Source organism: Halichoeres trimaculatus, unplaced genomic scaffold (assembly GCF_033239565.1).
Source record: "Halichoeres trimaculatus isolate MK-OKI-2021-1 unplaced genomic scaffold, fHalTri1.1 fHalTri1_scaffold_2, whole genome shotgun sequence".
Lineage (NCBI taxonomy): Eukaryota > Metazoa > Chordata > Actinopteri > Labriformes > Labridae > Halichoeres > Halichoeres trimaculatus.
Window position 1 is genome coordinate 5,927,100 of NW_027437180.1, and position 19,881 is coordinate 5,946,980.

Here is a 19,881-nt window from a genome sequence, read left to right on the forward strand (position 1 = left end):
TAGCATTTGTAATATGTTACATAGTGTTTGTTGACTATTTCAGACGCGTGGTCTGCTTATGGTTTCATTTCTACTAATGTTCCTGGAATGTATGATGAGATGAATCCACCTCCATCAAAGCAGCTTGGCTGAAACTTCCAGTATATGTGAAGTAAACAAGAAAAAGCTTCTTAAAACCAAGAGTCACACCACATTTCACAATTTTCATCCCTCAGTGGATAAACTGCTTTAATGCTCAGAGTTGTAAACAAGAGTGAAAGACAGAGCTGAATTCATCTGAACAAGCTTAACAGAGAGTGAATTCATGATTTTTCCTGTGATAGCAGTATTGTTTATGCACGTTTTTGACAGATCACAGCTGAAGCTTCTTTTGAAAGTTGTCCATATGAATCGTTTATACTTATTTTCATTTACTCAAGAACTATTTGTAAAAAATAAACAGAATTGTCAAATCTTTGGGAAAATTAGATTAATTTGATTATACTCTGAGCTTTGATTCTTTTTAAGGTGCTCAGAGATTTCAAACTGGGTCAAAACCCAGGTGGGAATTTATGATTGATTCATTAGAGTATGTTACGATATAATATAAAAAGAAGAGGTACCATATATTTTAATACAATATTATAAGGTATGATACATTATAATATAATATTTTATGAAACAATACAATGCAATATGTTACAATGATACAGAAAAACTGTAAAACAATGTTTTAATGTGTCATGAGGTGATTCGATATAATAAGATGATATTTGGACCACAGTGATCACTTCACAGCCCAGGATTGGTGCAAGGCAATCACATAATGGAAGGTTAGTTTGAAGGACGGAAGAAATGCAAAATGCCCCACAAAAAGGGAAAGTACAGGATGAATATATTCAGTCCGCTTTGAGTTGGTTTCAACAATCAGTGCATGTATGGAGAACCAAAAATGCCAAAATTAAAAGTAACTAAAAGTGAAAATAAAAACAGGAAAAAAAAATGTACATAAGTAAGTAGAAAATCGGGAGAAATTCCAAATCGGGAGTTCAATGGGAGAGAGGGTTAAAAGACAGGTGACTCCCACAGAAAACAGGAGTGTTTGCAGGTGTGGGTCAGAGTGCATCAGGATAGTGCTGCACGATTTGGGGAAAAGGTGCGATTTGCGATTAGGTGGACAATATTGCGATTGCGATTGTGCTTGCGATTTAACAAAAAAAGTTGTGTCATGATGAGTCTACAGACTTTCTTGGTTATCATGGAGAAAAATCTGAATTGCATGTGCTGACATTGCGATTGCGATAACCTCTTTTGCGATTACGTAATTGCATGTGCTGACATTGCGATTGCGATTGCGATTGCGATTGCGATTGCGATAATCGTGCAGCCCTACATCAGGAGGAAGAACAGATGAGCTTTACATCTAGTCCATTTCTGCACACACTTGTGGATCAACCAATAAGCAAACAGTTTCATCCAAGACACACTTAGGACCGCCCCCTCATTTGAATAACATTTCCTTCTGTATTTAATGTTGGAAGTGTCTGCCAAAAAAAAATATCTAAATATAAAAATAAATAAATACGAGAGCAGAGCTTTTATTTCCTTATTAAATTATATATATTTATTCTACTTCCATATTTATTTTTGTATTGATTTTATTTTTATTTATTAATCAAATTAGTTACTTATGTATATAATTTTTTTTATTTTTGTTTTTATTTTCACTTTAATTTATTTTTAATTTTGGCATTTTGGTCCCCCATATGTATATTCCTGTTTTTTGGGGTGTTTTTTTTTGTTGTTGTTGTTTTGTCCATAAAGTAAATGGACAGAACTGTTACATTTGTGTAATAATACAAATTCCTTTTTTTTTTTTTTTTTTTTAAAAGGTGCATTGACATGTAAACACATTTTGGTGCATGACAAATTGTGACCAGCTCATGTCACTAAACGTGTTCACACTATACGCTTAAGCTAAAAAGCCCTGTGAAGACTCTACAAAGGATCTTAAAACAGTCTCACTTTCATTCTCCTGTTTTTAGTCCATGATTACAAAAGAGTATACCAGCCCCAAAATTTGTCATTTCCAAATTGTATTTCTTATCTTTGGTTGGATCAGACTTTTACAGGAGAATACAAATCCATTTATGGCTTGTAGACTGAAAGTCTCTTTGATGCCACTACGCTGGCTGGCATCATTTAGCAGTGAGGAGCAAGTTCTGTCCTTTTCTCTGCTGAAAATGTTTTAATTGATTTATTTTGTAGTAATTCTGGACACTGGAGCTGAACTGTCAAAACAGAAAAAAGAGCTGGAGAAATCTAAACAGGAGAGTGATACAGCCCGAGCTAAAGGCTAACACAGGGGCTAAACTGTTTGTGCTAATGTTCATTCCAACCTACAGTCAGCAGTTATTCTGCAGTGGTCTGTTCAAACTTGAGAGTCTATCAATTAAATGAAGAGTGAGGTTACGTTAGCTCTGATTGGTGAGGTTGGAGTTGGTAGATGGGCTCTGGTAAGACGTAACTAGGATTCACTAGCAAAGTTTAGTTGATTTAAAAAGATCATTAGTTTGCTATCAAAACAAATGCACGTCTTGGCACGATTTATTCAATCCAAACTTTGATATTAAGTCTCAGTGTGTCTCACAAAAGTCAGGAAAAACATATTGCCCCATCTGTTGTTGTTAGTGCTACAGCCATCCCTAATTACCTGAAGTTAAATTTTAGGTAACAGCTTTTTTCCTTTGTGCAGCCTTTTTGCTGTGACTGATACTATCACTGTATACAGCTGTGTCTGAATGAGCAGCACTGATGAAAGCAGGTCAGACTCTCCTTTAAAAAATCACTGTGCTCTTAATGGACAGTAATAACTGTCAGACAGCTTTAACGACCCGGTGTAGTGGTGGGAATAGTATAACACAGCAGTGAGGCTTACATCACCACCCTGGTCTGATTCATGGCCTGTGGAAAGACTTTCATGCACATGTGAAACAGCATCTACATTATGTAACTGTCTCGGTATCCAATAGGAAAAACTCTCAATGTTGAATAGAGATGTTTTGTGTTGGAATGAAAAGTACTGCTTCATTCATGTGAAATCCAGAGTATTACATGCTGTGGTGCCCTCCAGATTAGAGAGGTATTCTTGTTACTTAACCTCTGCGCTGGTTTGAGAAATGAAAAACCTTTGACTCAGCTGCTTCCAGACTGTCTGACCAAAAGTAACACAGCCCAGAGGTTATGAACGTGCCACTTACAGTCACAGATGTCTATAAGTGTCTATTTTTAAACAAGGGGAATAAGAGTGTCATAAAGTTTAGAAAGAGCAAGCTTTTGATTTGAAAGTTTAGGGCTTAATAATGTGAGGTCTCCGCTTTGGGAAGTGCTGTAGATCTGTTCCCTGTAGTCTGTCTAAGATACAGTTTTGGTCAGCAGGAGTTTAGTATGTCAGTTATAGAAGTCCTTCTGTTGTGATTCTGCTCTGAGCTTTCCATCCCATCACTGTTTTTTGTCACTCTCTCCAACATCCTGCTACAGATCTGTCTCAAACTGTCTTCCCTGTTTTCTCTTCCTCTTTTTTTTTTTTCTCATCATCTCTTTCACTCTCTCATCTCAGTGTCTGTCTTCCTCCCTCCAGTGCTATGACTCACTGGCTCATTTCTATCACCACAGCACTCACATTACCCTGTAATCAGAGCAGGAATTGATTGCATCTCCAACTGAGATGGCATTTGTTATCGCTGAACACTCTCCCACAGCCACTTCAAACAGAATCTGTGCACATACTGTAGGCTACTATTAGGTCATCAGCTTTAATAGCTGTCACTGATTTGGAAACTGCTGCGTGTGGCCAAATATTTTGACTTCTCTCTGACAGAATGCAGAGGATTTGATGCTGGACTGAAATGATGGAGTGTCTCATAGAATCGCTGTGCACAGCTCCTATGAAAATCATTGATACTCTTCTTTGTGCTCTGTTTCCAGTCATGAATAGACTTCTATCTTGAATGCTTACTCCACAGGTTCCAGTGGAACAGGTCAGTTTAGCTTCTCCTTAAACTCACACTGATTGCACAGCGGTTACATCCACCAAGCATCTCAAGTTCTGACTTTACCTTCGATCACCCTGCTCCTTCCTGGAACAAGCACGCTGAGTGCAGTGGATCAATGAACCGCTCCAGCTGTGTGTGTGTGTGTGAGCATATCTCCACAAGGAGTTAACCCTGTGTGTGCATGTGTGTGTCCATGCTTGTTTGTTACTGCATTCAAAGCATTGTTATGATGTCTGTTTCTGGATGTGAAAAAGAGGTCGCTGGTTTTGTTTTATGACACCTCTAAAGAAAATACTGCCCCAACTCTTTGCCATATGTGTCCACACCATTTAGGCAGGTCTACTCAGGTTCTGACCCAGTTTGAAACGACTTTGATTATCTACCATCCCACTCAGAACAGAGGTGGTTGAAGTAAAACTCACCATGTTCAGCTGACTTGGGCTGCCTCACAACGTCCTTATCCATCAAACTTTTCTCTATTTTTACTCCACGCCTCTCTGACTCTTTAGCCTTCTGTTTTTATGTCTTTTAACTCTTTTTTTCTAAGTTATTTTTGTCTGCTTTCATTTGCAAACGCTTTGTTTCCAACCGCATGTCTTAACTCTGGGTTTTTTTTTAAGACACCAAAGGCTTTCTATGTACCTTCACACCAAGCTGCTCATGGTGGACTACTGAGGTTACAGAAATAGTCTCAGTGTAATCTTGATCCAGCATGAAATGTTCTTTAATTTGGACTCATGGAAGGCTGATGCCAGACAAAACAAAGGAGTTTATCACTCCTTTTGTCCTGCATGTAAGGAGGAACTCTTAAGGCCCTGTTTACAGGACAAGGTGTCATACAAAAAAATATAACGCAGTGAAAAAAATCTGCATTTACACCATGGACTGTATAAAACATGGACGTAGTCTCCCCAACGTGACCCGTCTGTCTCTGAAACGGAAAATGAAGCACATTGGCTATAGCGGCCATATTGGTTGTGGCAAGGGCTCCTCGTAAAGCTATAGCCGGCCATGTGTTGGGCGAGCTCGCTATCTTGATATCCTCTGAACAGCCGAGTTAGAAAAAAATTCACCCCCTTACAGCGTGTGCCAACAGTAAAATTAGCGTCTCAGAGAGGAGACGTTTTTTGGACCAGGCTTTTAATAGGTTAATTTCTGCATTGAAAACGTCTTTTTTTGGCATAGTGTGTGTGTGACTTCCTGTACTTCTGGAGCCAGCCTCTAGTGGACACTGGAGAAACAGCAGATTTTAGCACTTCAGCATTGTCTTATATTCTTAGACCAGAGGTTGCCGTTTGGTTTACACAGAAACACTGAGGGACTGAAAACGCTGTAGTAAGCATGTCAGGCCTGTAGTTGGAGCTATAACTGTCTTGTCCCGAAGCAGCTTTTGGTAGATTATCACCCAAGTAGAGTTGAACAGATCATCTGGTGAATTGGTGAATACTAAGAGCAGAAATGGAGCAACAGATGCTCATTTTGTATAAAACAGTCAGCAGATTCAGCAGCACAAGCACAACACGGTAGTTCACAAGGATCGTAAAAATGGAACTGTTGGACCGCTGTATGCGCTCGCGCAGAGTCAGCGTTTCCACTGAAAATGTTGGTTTACTGTTAACACAGCAACAGTGTCGGCAGCGTTTCAGAAAAATCCCACTCTGGAGGCCATTTTCAAAAGTTTGTGTTTGAGGTCGGCTGAAACACTGTTTCCTTATAAACATGAGGCTGAAACACAACAAAACTTTTGCATTTCATAACCGTTATTGCGTAAATGGCCCTCAAGAATCTTCAACTCTGGGGCCCCGTTTACACAACAACGTTTCATCTAAAAACACTAAAAAACGCAGTGAAAACATGGGAATGCTGAGGGACTGAAAACACTGTAGTAAGCATGCCAGGCCTCTAGTTGGCGATATAACTGTCTTGTCCAGAAGCAGCTTTTGGGAGATCTCCACCGAAGTAGAGTTGAGTTGATCATCTAATGTATTGGGGAATACTTAGAGCAGAAGTGGAGCAACAGATGCACATTAGAGACAGTCAGCAGATTCTGCAGATTGAGCAGCACAAGCAAGTAGTCCGCGACTATTGTAACAACGGCACTGTTGGACTGTTGTACTGATCTATGCCCCACTGAAAGGCAGCGTTTCCACTGAAAACACTGGCTTACTGTTTACAAGGCAAGAGTGTCGGCAGCGTTTCAGAAAAATCCTACTGTGGAGGACGTTTTCAAAAGTTTGCATTTTAGGTCGCTGAAACGCTGTTTCTGTGTAAACGTGAGGCTGAAATGCAACAAAACGTATGCATTTCACCCTCAACCGTGTTTGTGTAAACGGCACTTTAGACTCTTTAACTCTTAAACTCAGATCAATCAATCAATCAATCAATCTTTATTTATATAGCGCCAAATCATAACAAATGTTATTTCAAGACACTTTACAAAAACATTTACAGGTCTAGACCCGTAAATGTTAATAAAATTTTATTAGCAGAAACCCAACATCAAGACAAGATAAGAAGTCTTATCTTATCTTAATCCACCATGAGTACAGGACTTTGCAGCATTTAGCAAGTTACAATGGCAAGGAAAAACTTCCCTTTAACGGGCAGAAACCTCGGACAGAACCAGACTCATGTTAGACAGACATCTGTCTCGACTGTGTTGGGGTTAGAGAGAGACAGATAGAGGAGAGAGAGTGGGAGAGAGAGGGGGGGGGGGGGGGGAGAAAAAAGGAGGGGGGGGGGGGTAGGGATACACACACACGCACACAGACACACACACAGACACACATACACACACACACACACACACACACAGAAAGGGAGAGAGAGAGAAACAGACGGAGTCTGAAGTTTGGCGCTGTGGCGACAGTTAAGGTGAAACCAGCAGGCCAAATCCAAAGCTGTAGCAGCTGGTGTCGGACAGGAGCACAGCAGCAGGCCGTCTTCTTCACCGATCCCCAGGAACCTACAAGACAAACTCAGACCCTCCCAGAGAGGTGTATGGTCAGTAACTATAACAGGACAGTAAGACTAGAAGTTAGACTGACAGTAAAAGAGGGAAACAGGAGCCCTGTGTGTCAGTTCCCCCCAGCAGTCTGAATGTCTTCAGATCTGAATGTCTTGCTCAGATCATTTAGAGTAGTGTCTGCAATGTTGCAACTCATGTTAATAACTGAACTTATTCAACCTGTACAGTGGATTAGGGCCACTAGGAAAAAAGAAAAAAAACTTTTTTTGATTACTATTTTTTCCAGAAAAAAACCCCCTCAGAATTCTGTATTTTTTTCTCAGGAAAAATAATAATATAAAAAATGGCATGTATTTTTTTCTGACTTTTTATACAGAAAAAATAGCATAAAAAATCTTGGTGGCCCTTGTCCTCTCATAAACTGTTTTAGGGAAAGTAGAGATCCATAAAAACTGAAAATGACAGAGAACATGAAAACAGATTTTTTTTAACATTGAAGTTGTGCATCCTGTCCAATCAAGCGCCCCTCTTCAGCCGTACTCTGCTGCCTCTTAGTGGTGTAAAGAGGAACACAATCATACTTCTCTGGCTCTTTGTAAGCAAGGACATGTGATCCTGTTTGAAAGAAAAATGAGGGTGCAGTGTGTGTGTATGTGTGTGTGTGTATGTGTGTGTGCCCAGTGTTAGTTAGGATTTAGCTGAAGGCTTTTAGGAGTTTGTGTAATCCAGATTACAGCAAATTTAGTGGAGCAGAGGACAAAGAAAGTGGGAAAGAGACATAGCATGAGTGAGAGTGAGAGACCTGTTTATGCAGCCAGCGCCCCCCTGCTGGTATCAAAAGGGGGCTGGGGGGGGATTGCGTGCTCCCCAACTGTTTCTCCTGTGTTCAAAGAACCTTGTGATCTGCTCTTTAACAGAGTCTTTCGCTGAGTATTTCTCGTCTTAACGCCGGGATCAAGAAAACAAAATCTGTTGGGGTCCCAACTCCTGGGATGCTTTGAGGGAAAGAGTGGCGTCACAGAAAGGGCAACACAGCAAGGAGAGAATCTAAGAAGTGTGGAAACAAAGACGTGAGAGGGGAGAGATGTAGCATGCAGTAGAGGGGAGGTGGCCTGGAGAGAATTTAAGATGAGAAAAAATGAGGAAAACAATGAATCGCAGCTCTGACGTGACTGTGGAGTTTCTCTTTTACTGAGTTTTAGCTCAAATTACACACTCAGACCCCCTCCTGGATTATTTCCTCTTTGATAACATGACCTTCTTCATGTGTTCCTTCAGGCCTGTGGTTTGACTTGGAGCTCTCCTACAGCGGCTCTTTCCTGATGACCCTGGAAACCAAAATGAACCTCATCCGCCTGGGCAAAGAAGGGGAGAGCGTCCGTTTGGGGGAGTTTGGCAAAGATGGGTAAGATCATCAAGTCCCTCATAAAAAGGTGTCCTCTCTAAAACAACCTGAGTATTTTTCATATTTCAGTGACAGTGTTGAAGACACTTCCTCCTCTGTAAGGCCTCTGTATGTTGTACTTGTCTCTCACTGGGTGTCCTGTATCTTTGCTGTCTGTTATACCTTATCTCTTCTTTTCTTTCCTGTTTTCTGTCTCTACCGTCTGGATTCTGTCTTTAATTCAACTGGTTAACTCAACAAACTGAGTGCATTTCTGCTGTTGGTGAGTGCTGCATGATTTTCAAAGTTTATCTTTTTTTTTCATCTCTCATTCTTCGGTGTCACACTTCATGATGTCTAACTTCATGATACCACCTATTGCTTCATTTCATTTAGTGTTTATGGTTTGAGTCTAATTCATTCCTTCACTACTGGTTGTGGTAGTTTGCAACCCCATAAAAGACGCAGAGCTGCAGAGATGATCTGTTTTGATATCAAACAAACTATCTGTGTGCAGTGTAGAAACCTTAGGGCTGTAAATAATAGATGCCCTCCTTCAGTTTCAACCAGGGAACAAGCTCACCGTCAGGCTCAGGAGAGAGTATAATACAGGTCAATCACAGCTGTGTGGGATGTGTTCCTCGAGGAAGGGGGAAATTAAAAATTTGCTGGAAACTTTCTGCTTCCTGGACTCTCCCCAAAGGTTCCTGGACAAGTTTTAACCCTCTGGCAGGGCCTTTTTCAGGGATGAATTTGTTACACCAGGACTAAATTTGGACTTAGGGCTGCAATGATCAGTCCACATAATCAATTACATCGACATGGGAATTAAAGTGCAGTGCATCTTATTATTAAAGTGATACTCTGGGATGGAACAAGTTGGGTCCTATCACATGGTTTAGGGCAAAAATTACCCCTACAGCAGTGTTTTTGTGCAGCAGAAGCCCAGGGCACTCACACCAAACACCCCCTCCCTGCTCCTCTGCCTGTTTCCTCTGCACTCAGACGGGGCCATATTTTACTTGTCTGCATTCACCCTTTATTTAGAGAATTTTCAGTGCGTTACTTTCATACAAAAACACCGCTAAATAAGGCTCTAGTTCTCAATGGTCGTAAAACGGCGCTACCTCCGCTGCAGAGCCACGGCTGGCTACGAGGCGCTCGCTGCTTAGTGTATCAGATATAAACAAACGCAGGTAGTCTGCCAGGACGAATTATGCAATAACAACGTAAAGATGAGTGATAATGAGAGCGAGGACGACCTGCCGTTCACTTTGGATAAAGCGTGAATACAGACCAATATCAGATTTTTTCGGTGGGGGTCGGTTTATTTGTCTTTTTGGTCAAGTAAAATAAGGCCCCGTCTGAGTGCAGAGGAAACCAGCAGAGGAGCAGGGAGGGGGTGTTTGGTGCGTGCGCTCTGGGCTTCTGCTGCACAAAAACACTGCTGTAGGGGTAATTTCTGCTCTAAACCTTGTGATAGGACCCAACTTGTTCCATCCCGGAGTATCACTTTAAGGCCCAAGCTCGACCCCAAGGTCGTGGGCATGGTCCCTTTGAACTTTCAAGAGTATTATCATCATTATTATCATTATTATTATTTTTCCTCTGCTGCTTCAACCTCAAATCATGTGCCTTCAACTTGATTCATGTAAAATCAAACGGTACCATGTTTAGGTACCTAAACACATCCTTGTGACTGTGAGGGAGTGTAGGAGAAGGGGATTTTCCACACTGGACATGAACAATGTATACTGAGAAATAAATGTGATTAATTGAAAATTTTATTTTTAAACAAAGTAATATTTATTCTCACATAAACACACACAAAAGAACAGAAAATTGGAACCGTTGAACACTGATACCTATTGCCAGGTACTGGGTATTGGTACTGTTTTGTTTTAAATTTGAAAGGTACCCATCCCTAAATACCAATGGGTAAAAACTCATCTGGACTTGCAGTTCACTACAGGAAGTGGTGGGGCCAGTGTTGTCTCAACTGTTAACATTTTTCACAGAAACAGAGAAGAAGAAGTTCAAACGAATTATGCTGGAAAGCTCAGAGGCTGCTCAAAAAAAAGGCCTGGGCCACACCAATGTGGATATATTCCTAAACACATTTTTCTGTCCAATTGGGCCTCTCAACCATGCGAACACAGCGATTTCACCCACATAAACTGAGATTTTTTAAAACAGATCAAAAAGTGAAGAGCTAAAAAAAAATCCAGTTGAGTGGATCCATGTAGCGGTGTTAGCAACGGTTGCCAACAACAAGAACGATGGCTGACATTTACTGCACTATTTCTGTGTTTTTTGCACTTTTTGCCCTCATTACAGCTCTACAGATGAATGTAATGTTGTTGATGATGATGATGATGTTGTTGATGTTCATGAAGTTACATGTCCACCTCATCGACCGTCCACACAATCAACTCAATTTTATCGCCATCACCTTACTCCATTGACTGTGTCTTCTTCCTGTTTTTGACTGCACATGGTCATAACGTTCTTCTTCTATGGTTTTCACATTTTGCTCATTTTTTGCCATTTTGCCACTTATCGGTGGCCACGCATGGCATTGCTGCTTCAGAGGCAATCATTTCTAGAAGATATCCAGTCAAAAAAAAATATCCATATATGTGTGGTCCAGGCCTAAGTGCATACTGTGCGTGTAGTCAAACTCTCCTTTGATGGCAGCACACTGGCGATGCACAAACAACTGAAATATGCATGTGCATGTTTAAGCAGGCGAGGTGAAACAGGGATCCAAAATAGCTAGCCAAATAATCGTGATTAAACAAATAATCGAATGTTATCAATGGGTTAGTAGGCATAAAAAAGTCATTGGTTACAGCCCTGGTCAAAATGAGCATTTGTGCAGTGTGACCATAGAAAAAGTTTTCATCTGCACTGTTTGGACTTAGTCAACAAATTCTGCTCTAAAACTGCTTTATTACTTTAATTTTTCTATTTTTAAGTTTTGATACTGCATGCCCACTCTCATCAGGCATCTTTATTTAAATACAGCTCCTGTATCATCTGATGTGTCATCACAGGAGCTCCACATACACACTGTCACTCACACTGTGCTGATTCTCTACGCCTGCTCCACCAGCTCACAGTGATCCTGCCTCACCTCTTTACACCTCTTGTTACTCACTGTGCTGCTGCCGCTCACTCTCACATCACCTCCTCAAGATTCATACGTTGGTGAGATGTTGAAGTGGCGTGATTATCACATCTTTCACTGGCAATGTGAAAAAGGCTGCTGTTACCAGACTTCATTTGTGCACTCTTGTCATAGCAGCAGAATAAAAATCATCTTTAGGTTCGATGGAAAATGTCTGAGTTTCGTGCACATGTTGCATGCTTGTAGCTGCATTTCATAGTGTGTGTTAGTGTTTTTCTTACTGTGTGTGAGTGAGAGTATCATAATCTTTTTTTGTTTGTTACTGTGTGTCCAGATACAGGCCGAGGACTTACTGCTTAGCAGACAGTGATGAAGAGTCGTCCAGCGCAGGCTCATCTGATGAGGAAGACTTCTCAGAGCTCTCAAATGACTCTACTGGAGCAGAGGGGTACGAAGGAGTTTCTAGACTTTCTCTTTAAGTTTATGTCTCAAAAGAAAAGACCACAAACTTCCATCCACCTTGAGAATAGAAGAGAATGGATAAAATAATCTATGAACTGATACATTTGCTGCTCTGTTTTTATTTATTCTTTAAGTGTGATCAGAGGGACGTGTGTTCATAAAGAATTCAGCTTCTCTAAATTAAATGTACAACTTTCACTTTCTCTTCCCAAACAGACTTGTCGGAGGTCACAAACCCAGCAAAATAATGCGCTTCGTGGACAAGATCACCAAGTCCAAATACTTCCAGAAGGCAACAGAAACAGAGTTTATCAAGAAGAAGATGGAGGAAGTGTCCAACACGCCTCTTCTGCTCACAGTTGAGCTGCAGGAGCTCCAGGGGATTCTGGCTGTCAACATCCCCCCTCCACCCACCGACAGGATATGGTGCGTGAGAAAGTGTTGATTGCTTACAACGCTAACTCGCTTGTGAATGCAAAGTGTGTTTCAGTGTTTGTCAGAGTCACACAGAGTCACATCTTCACCACGCTCTTTCCCACGGGAGGTTAACAATACCTTACTATGCTCACAGCAGTGGTTCTCAGATCACTTCTGATCCCTCAGTTTTATGTCAACAATCACGTAAACAAATGACAAACTTACAGAATGATTGGTTTAATTCAAAGAGGATTTCTGCAGTCAGAGCTACATTCAGTCTACACAGCATGTACAGATTTTTATCAAATAACAGTAGAAGTATTGCTGTGTGCAACACTGGACTCAATGTTACTTCTTTTTCTTGTTTTTCAAATATTTAATAGTATTGACAAATAATTTATTTTTCTGAATTTTCTATTGCAGGTATGGTTTTAGAACACCCCCCCACCTGGAGCTGAAAGCACGGCCTAAACTGGGAGAAAGAGAGGTCACTCTGGCTCATGTTACAGACTGGATTGAGAAGAAACTGGACCAGGAATTCCAGGTATTATTTTTGATCATTAAAGATGCTATAAGGAGGATATGCTTTTATTGGACTGGCTCGCCACCTTCTGGCCCGGAGTCTCATGCACACTGTCGTAAAAACATGACTTTTAATCAGGAGTGTGTTTGTTTGGAACAAATTTTCTTTGAAGACAACTTTGTACCAGATACAGCACAAAGAAGCAAGGTATTTATCAGTACAGTTACGTAGCACTGTTTGAAGAATGACAACAAGTAAACATAAGTTTGTACTGTATGTCAGTAGCCAGCTATAAGTAGCGCTAATAGCAGCCCGTAGGCTAGCGTGTCAACAAGCAAACTGTCAGTTTGTACAGTAGTTTAGAAGCTATCCATGCCTAGTGCTGACAGTCCAGTGCTCTGAGACATGTCTGTAATGTGTAACGTTAGTAAATCCTGGTAAGCTATCTCCTGCCAGTCATCTACCAATCAGAGCTAACGTAACCTCACTCTTCATTTTATTGATAGACTCTCAAGTTTGAACAGACCACTGCAGAATAACTGCTGACTGTGAGTCAGAATGAACGTTATCACAAACAGTTTGGCCTTTTTAGCTTTTACCCTTATCTTTCTTCTGCTATTCTGTCCTTTTTTTGTGTGACAGTTAGGCTCCTGCATCCACCATCACTACAAAATTAATCACAGAAATTGTTTCCAAGCAGAAAATAAACTTTGTCAGCTGGCGTGGTGTTAGCATTAGCCGTGTTTCCAGCAAGCAGACTGGTTTGGTTTGTCTCGGTATGGCGCATTTTGTGGCGTTTCCACTGACTTCTCCCAGGTCAGATCCCCAAATAACTGAGACGAGCCGTCCCACTTTCTGGGACCCTTTCGTATGGGTGCCAGACTGAACTGATCCGTTCTCGGAAGGTGGAGCTACAACACTGCAGACTGTTGATTGGTCAGACTTCTCTGAAACAAAGTTTGATTGTTCTTTGTATCAAAGAGCTACATGACAATCACAGAGAGGATGAAATGCGGCTTACACGCCGCCTACCACAGGAGGGCATAGTTTGCTGTGGAAACACAAACGGGATCAGGTTTAATTGTACCAAACCGTGCCAAACCGTACGGAACCAAACCAGACTGCTTGGTGAAAACGCGGCTATAGAGACTTGAATGTACTGTAAATCAAACCTGTCTTGTCCAGCCTGATAGGAAAGCTATGAAGAAGCTACAAAGTAACATTTTGAAATAACCTATAGTGCTGATAATCCCATTTTTAAGTGTGGATTACGATTGGGCATTTATCATTTATAAGGGAGACTTTTTCATCACTTTGAAACTCCTCACAGCCGCTTTCAATATATCTCAGACAATAAAAGTTGTTAAAAACGACAGATACTTAAACTCACTAGTCTCCTCACCATTCATCCTTCTTTCTTCTGTTTACAGAAAATATTTGTAATGCCAAACATGGACGATGTATGGCTAACCATCATGCATTCAGCCATGGACCCCCGCACAGCTGGTGGACCCTTGGTTGGCTCTGCAGCAGACCCAGGGCCCACCCAGCCAGAGAAGGACAGCCCCAGCCAGCCATGAAGATTGTTTACAGTATTTCCCAGAGCTTAAACCTGGAGCCAAAGTGGTTGGGTTAGATGCTTCTCCCACAAAACACATTCCTCTCAGGAGTGGGTTTCCCATCACGTCAAGACGCCTGTTTAAATTTGAAAGGACACGGTCAAGCCGATCACGGAGACACTAAAGACAAACTGTTGCCTGCTGCTCTGTTCAGAAGTATTTATCTCACCAGAGGGAGAGGAAATCAGTCTGTGATGGACTTGTAGAACAGAAAGAACCTATTGAATAGGAACTGAGAAATGAAGAGAGTCATGTGTCTAAAAATGGGTTTCCTAAGTTATGGAGGTGAATATATAAGTGTATTGTGTCTTTTGAACATAGAAATGTGTGAGCATTCACCAGATACCTTACAGCCTGCAGACGAAAGAGTTTCTCAGGCTACAGAGTGAAGTAAAGTGTTGTGAAGTGAAGGATTATTCAGTGATGGGGAAAGAAGTCTATTGTAGAAACTGCATTAAGTGTTACTTTGTTTTTAAAAAGAACTGTACTGGAAGAAACTCGATGTCAGGTTTAGTTTCTATAAGAAACCTTTATCCTTTAAGTGTCATTTTGTTATGGTTTTTGACTGGGTGTTAACAGTTAACAGTATTCATTAGAGCTGTTATCACACCATCAACACCCTCTGCCATTCCTCAACACCCCTCTTTTATACCAATGATGCCCTTATCATAGTCTGTATGGATAATTGCTTAAAAGCAAACAAACACTCTAGGACGTACTAACGACAAATACACAAACACAAAAAGTGCAATGATGTAAACGCTGCGTAGGCTTTAGTGTGATCCTGTGTGGATGTTATATAAAAATATCTGTCTGATGAGAGATGCCTAAATCACCTTTGAATGTATATTTGAAAAAGATTTTAGTTTCTATTGTTATTGTATGACTTCAGACTTCACCCGGTCACATTCTGACTGTAATATGAAAATGATTGCACAAGTTCAAGTTTTACACTTTGTTTATGGTAAACACTAGCTCATCAGATAGCACATCCTTCATGTCCTGATCTGTCATTCACTGGTTCTGTTCTGGGACAGTGGAATTAGCATCATTATACCTAATGGTGTTAACAGAGGATATTGTTGGATCATCATTAATTTGCAACAGTGCTTTAAAATGACTGTCTTTGAAGGTACACACTGAATCGTAGAGCTGCTGTTGCCAAGAATGTGTAGTGTATCCACCGGCCTCTTCTCTGGATGTTCCTCCTGAACCGTGTCATGTTTCTTATCTGAACCACTCCTTACTTTAGCCTTTAGGTTCAGATCTCTCTGCTCAAAGGTACGCACCCAGAAATGACAACACCACGTACAGTAAATTGAGCAATATGCTACAAAACCTTCATTAACATTGTTTACAGGAATTCTTACCTTGAGTTAATTTTTGCTCTGTTAGGATACGACAGCATTGTGCCACAAAATAGAGTTGTTTCTGTATGATTGTCTCTCCCTTTATGCCTTGGTTGCCATTTGTTTATAAATGACTACAAGAGATGGGTTATGGTAGTATTTTTGTCTACTGCTTTGGAATAAACAATGAAAATGAGTTTTTCAAGGATATATGAAGAAATGCCATGATTTGTATCTGTGAAACATTAATGACTTTTTATCATATTTTAAGGCCAAATTCAGTGATTCTGTGTTCATGCCTTATTTATAGAGCAAAATAAAACTGTCAGTGCAAGCTTTTGTGGGTTTTGCTTTCATTTTATTTTCAAAAACAGAGTTCATGTGCATCAATGTGGTGAAGTTTGGGAACTTGAAAGAGTAGCCAGGGTTTCTTCCGAGGAGCACTTCCTGTACATTAACTTCATATCCTCCTGACTACCAGGAAAAAAATATTGTCCCATCACAAAGATTTTAAGATTCCCCAATCTTTGTGAGGTTATTAGAATACTGAACACTTTTTTTTTCTTTTGGAAAAAAAAGTTTTTTAATATTTCAGATATTTTGTATATTGCAATGCATATTACAATGCTAAAATACAGTAAAAATTATTCAGATAATGTTCAAATGTGTTGTTAAGAGTCACATATAAATATGCTTATTAAAAAGTTTTATACACTTACTTTTCCTCTTCCCATAAATTGCACTTCCACTGATGGATGCAATTTTTCTTAATGAAAAAGAGAAAGGTACCAAAGCCCCATCCCTTTACATTTGGTATCATTGAAAAGCCCTAAATGTCCTCTGTAGATGGCATGAGGAGTTTATTCAGTAGTGTGAAGTAAGTGGAAGATATTTAGGTTTACAAATGTCCTCCACAGAGGACAAATTTGAACTACTGGTAGTAAGGAGGATATGAGAGTTTTTTCTAATATATCCTCTAAGTTTAAGCTCAATTCAGTTATCAAAGAGTAAGCTGCATTTTCTTTCACAGTAAAGTTCCAGCAAAACAACTCAGATTAGAAAGATGTGTTTTTATAATCGGACAAACCAATGCAAACATGTAGTGTACAGTTATAGCATAGGCTGTAACCTTCCATCGTTAATTAGAGAAACACATGTTTGAAGTACACTCTCAAGGAGGACTTAAATGCACGGTTTTACATGTGTAGTAAAAAAAGCTAATGACAATGATTAAAAGCAATATCACAATCTATTTGTGTTAAATTAGACACACAGAATAGCATTTTTGGAATAACAAGGCTTTCTTTTTATACAACAGGTATGGAATAACATGAACACAAGCCCATGAATTACTCTGTTGCAGTCAGTTAAACTCGCTGATTACTACTGTTCCATCATTTGTTAAATAAAACAAACACTTTGACAAACTCAGGCCTGCACTGATGAGCAGTTATACTTTATTGTCTTAAAACATTGAATTAATAACTGACATAATCTTAGCATTGGAATTTATTTGTACCCCTTGCAACTAAATCTTAACTAAAATAGGTATAATTCTTGTCAATATCTAAGTACTTAGAAATAATTCTGACTGATAAAAGTGCAAAAATTTTAATAAGTATGTCTTGAGTCTTATTTGATACACAGAGCGTAAAAGTTATTACTCAATGTCGCTCCTAATCAGGATCAGAGGATATAAAAGTGTTTCTGGAAAGCTCTAGGGACCAATTCTCCTTTTTTCACTAAATCTAAGGGCAATGCTTTTCTCTTAAGATGTAAGATCACCTCTTTTATGGAGCCCCTAAAAGGACAAAGGGACATCTTGTAAATACAAGGAACTTTCGCATGCAAACAAGATATCAGGTACCCAACAGAAACCAGCCAGGACTTCAGCACTATTTGCACAGGATTAGTCTACCTGGAGATCTGATTATATGTATTTATTGAAGAGGACGTCTGTGAGTTTAATTCCATGTGAATCAACCATGTATGTAATGTGTAAAGTAAAAAATCCAGGTCAAATCACCGACCATATTTCAAGACACACAAAAGTCCTTTGATAATACACTGCTCAAAAAAATAAAGGGAACACTTAAAGGGGACATATCATGCTTGTTTCTCCTTTTCACTAGACTAGGATGCCTGTAAAGCATTTCTGCCCTCAGTACAAGTCATTTAGTTCCTTCATTGCCCCACAATAGCGTTCTCAATATCCTCAGTTTAGGCCATTCTGAAGATCTCGTTGAAACGCTCCGTTTCCAGAATGACCTCCAGTAACCTCGCAACGTCACAGCCCTTTGTGCTCTGATTGGTCAGTTCTATCAGAGGGGCGGAGGGGGTGGAGCCAGGGGGCGTTTTTGCAGCATGGCGGTATTTACAAAATCGTCATATTGGATGGGGCAGACCGAGTGAGTTTGCTGTTTGCCAAAACTTCACCGTAAGGCATTGATAGCACTAATAAAATGGCAGAGTGTAGGATACGTCCTTTTGTATTGGACCCTGAGTCAGACCCGGACGGTTCTGCAGCTCAGGAGGAAAAAAATCCACCTCGACACAGATCATCTCAGGACGCTTCAGTGTGGTGAGTCAAACTGGTACTATAACATGTATAGTTTATACATGGAAATATAGGCAGACTTCACCAATAAACTATTTCTATAACAGGGCTCCATCCTGCTCCTTCACTTTTCTCTGTCTGTTTTATCCATCATGCTCTACCATCGGTGGTGGTTGTGTGACTAACTGACATCACAGAGGAGGAGCTGCTTTATCAGATTACTCCAATAAAAAGAAAGGATCCTCGTGCCGTCACGACGTTTGAAATCTCGCTGCCAACTGGCAATGACCTATTTTCAGAGGCATCAAATCTCATTCTAGGATATCAAAAAAAATACAACATCTCATTTTTTGAAAATTCAGGGGGTGTAAGGTCTTGTTTTCAAATTTATTATATTATATGTAAGTATTAAATCAGGGATCAGCATGATATGTCCCCTTTAAACATCACAGTGTAACTCCAAGTCAATCACACTTCTGTGGAATCAAACTGTCCACTTAGGAAGCAACACTCATTGACAATCAGTTTTACATGCTGTGCAAATGGAAAAGACAACAGGTGGAAATTATAGGCAATTAGCAAGACACCTCCAATAAAGGAGTGTTTCTGCAGGTGGTGACCACAGACCACTTCTCAGTCCCTGAGCTTTCTGGATGATGTTTTGGTCACTTTTGAATGCTGGCGCTGCTTTAACTCTGTTGGTAGCATGAGACGGAGTCGACAGCCCACACAAGTGTCTCAGGTAGTGCAGCTCATCCAAGATGGCACATCAATGTGTGCTCTGGCAAGACGGTTTGCTGTGTCTGTCAGTGTAGTGTCCAGAGCATGGGGGTGCTACCAGGAGACAGACCAGTACATCAGGAGACTTAGAGGAGGCCGTAGGAGGGCAACGACCCAGCAGCAGGACCTCTTCCTTTGTGCAAGGAGCACTGCCAAAGCCCTGCAAAATGACCTTGCAGGCCACAAATGTGCATGTGTCTTCTCAAAGGGTCAGAAACAGACTCCATGAGGGTGGTGTGAGGGCCCGACGTCCACAGGTGAGGGTTGTGCTCAAAGCCCAGCACCGTGCAGGATGTTTGGCATTGGCCAGAGAACACCAAGATTGTCAAATTCTACACTGGCACCCTGTGCTCTTCACAGATGAAAGCAGGTTCACACTGAGCACATGTGACAGACGTGACAGAGTCTGGAGACGCTGTGAAGAACGTTCTGCTGCCTGCAACATCCTCCAGCATGACTGGTTTGACAGTGGGTCAGTAATGATATGGGGGGGGCTTTCTTTGGGGGGCTGCACAGCCCTCCATGTGCTCTTCAGAGGTAGCCTGACTGCCATTAGGTACCGAGACGAAATCCTCAGACCCCTTGTGAGACCATATGCTGGTACGGTTGGCCCTGGGTTCCTCCTAATGCAAGAAAATGCTAAAGTTCATGTTGCTGG

General features: G+C 40.7%; 1 protein-coding gene across 2 annotated transcripts in view; it reads left to right on the forward strand.

Annotated features, from left to right (window-relative positions):
• LOC141805529 (testis-expressed protein 2-like) overlaps positions 1-16,217 on the forward strand; it is a 49,418-nt gene extending 33,201 nt beyond the window's left edge. Inside the window, exons 9-13 of one of the 2 annotated variants that reach the window (XM_074690632.1) lie at positions 8,281-8,407; positions 11,851-11,964; positions 12,195-12,404; positions 12,819-12,939; positions 14,349-16,217. In XM_074690632.1, the coding sequence (XP_074546733.1) occupies positions 8,281-8,407; positions 11,851-11,964; positions 12,195-12,404; positions 12,819-12,939; positions 14,349-14,498 (722 nt within the window). In that variant the 3' untranslated portion in view covers positions 14,499-16,217. The remainder of the gene's footprint in view (positions 1-8,280; positions 8,408-11,850; positions 11,965-12,194; positions 12,405-12,818; positions 12,940-14,348) is intronic. The other variant, XM_074690640.1, reaches the window with a different exon arrangement.
• Positions 16,218-19,881: the final 3,664 nt, after the last annotated feature.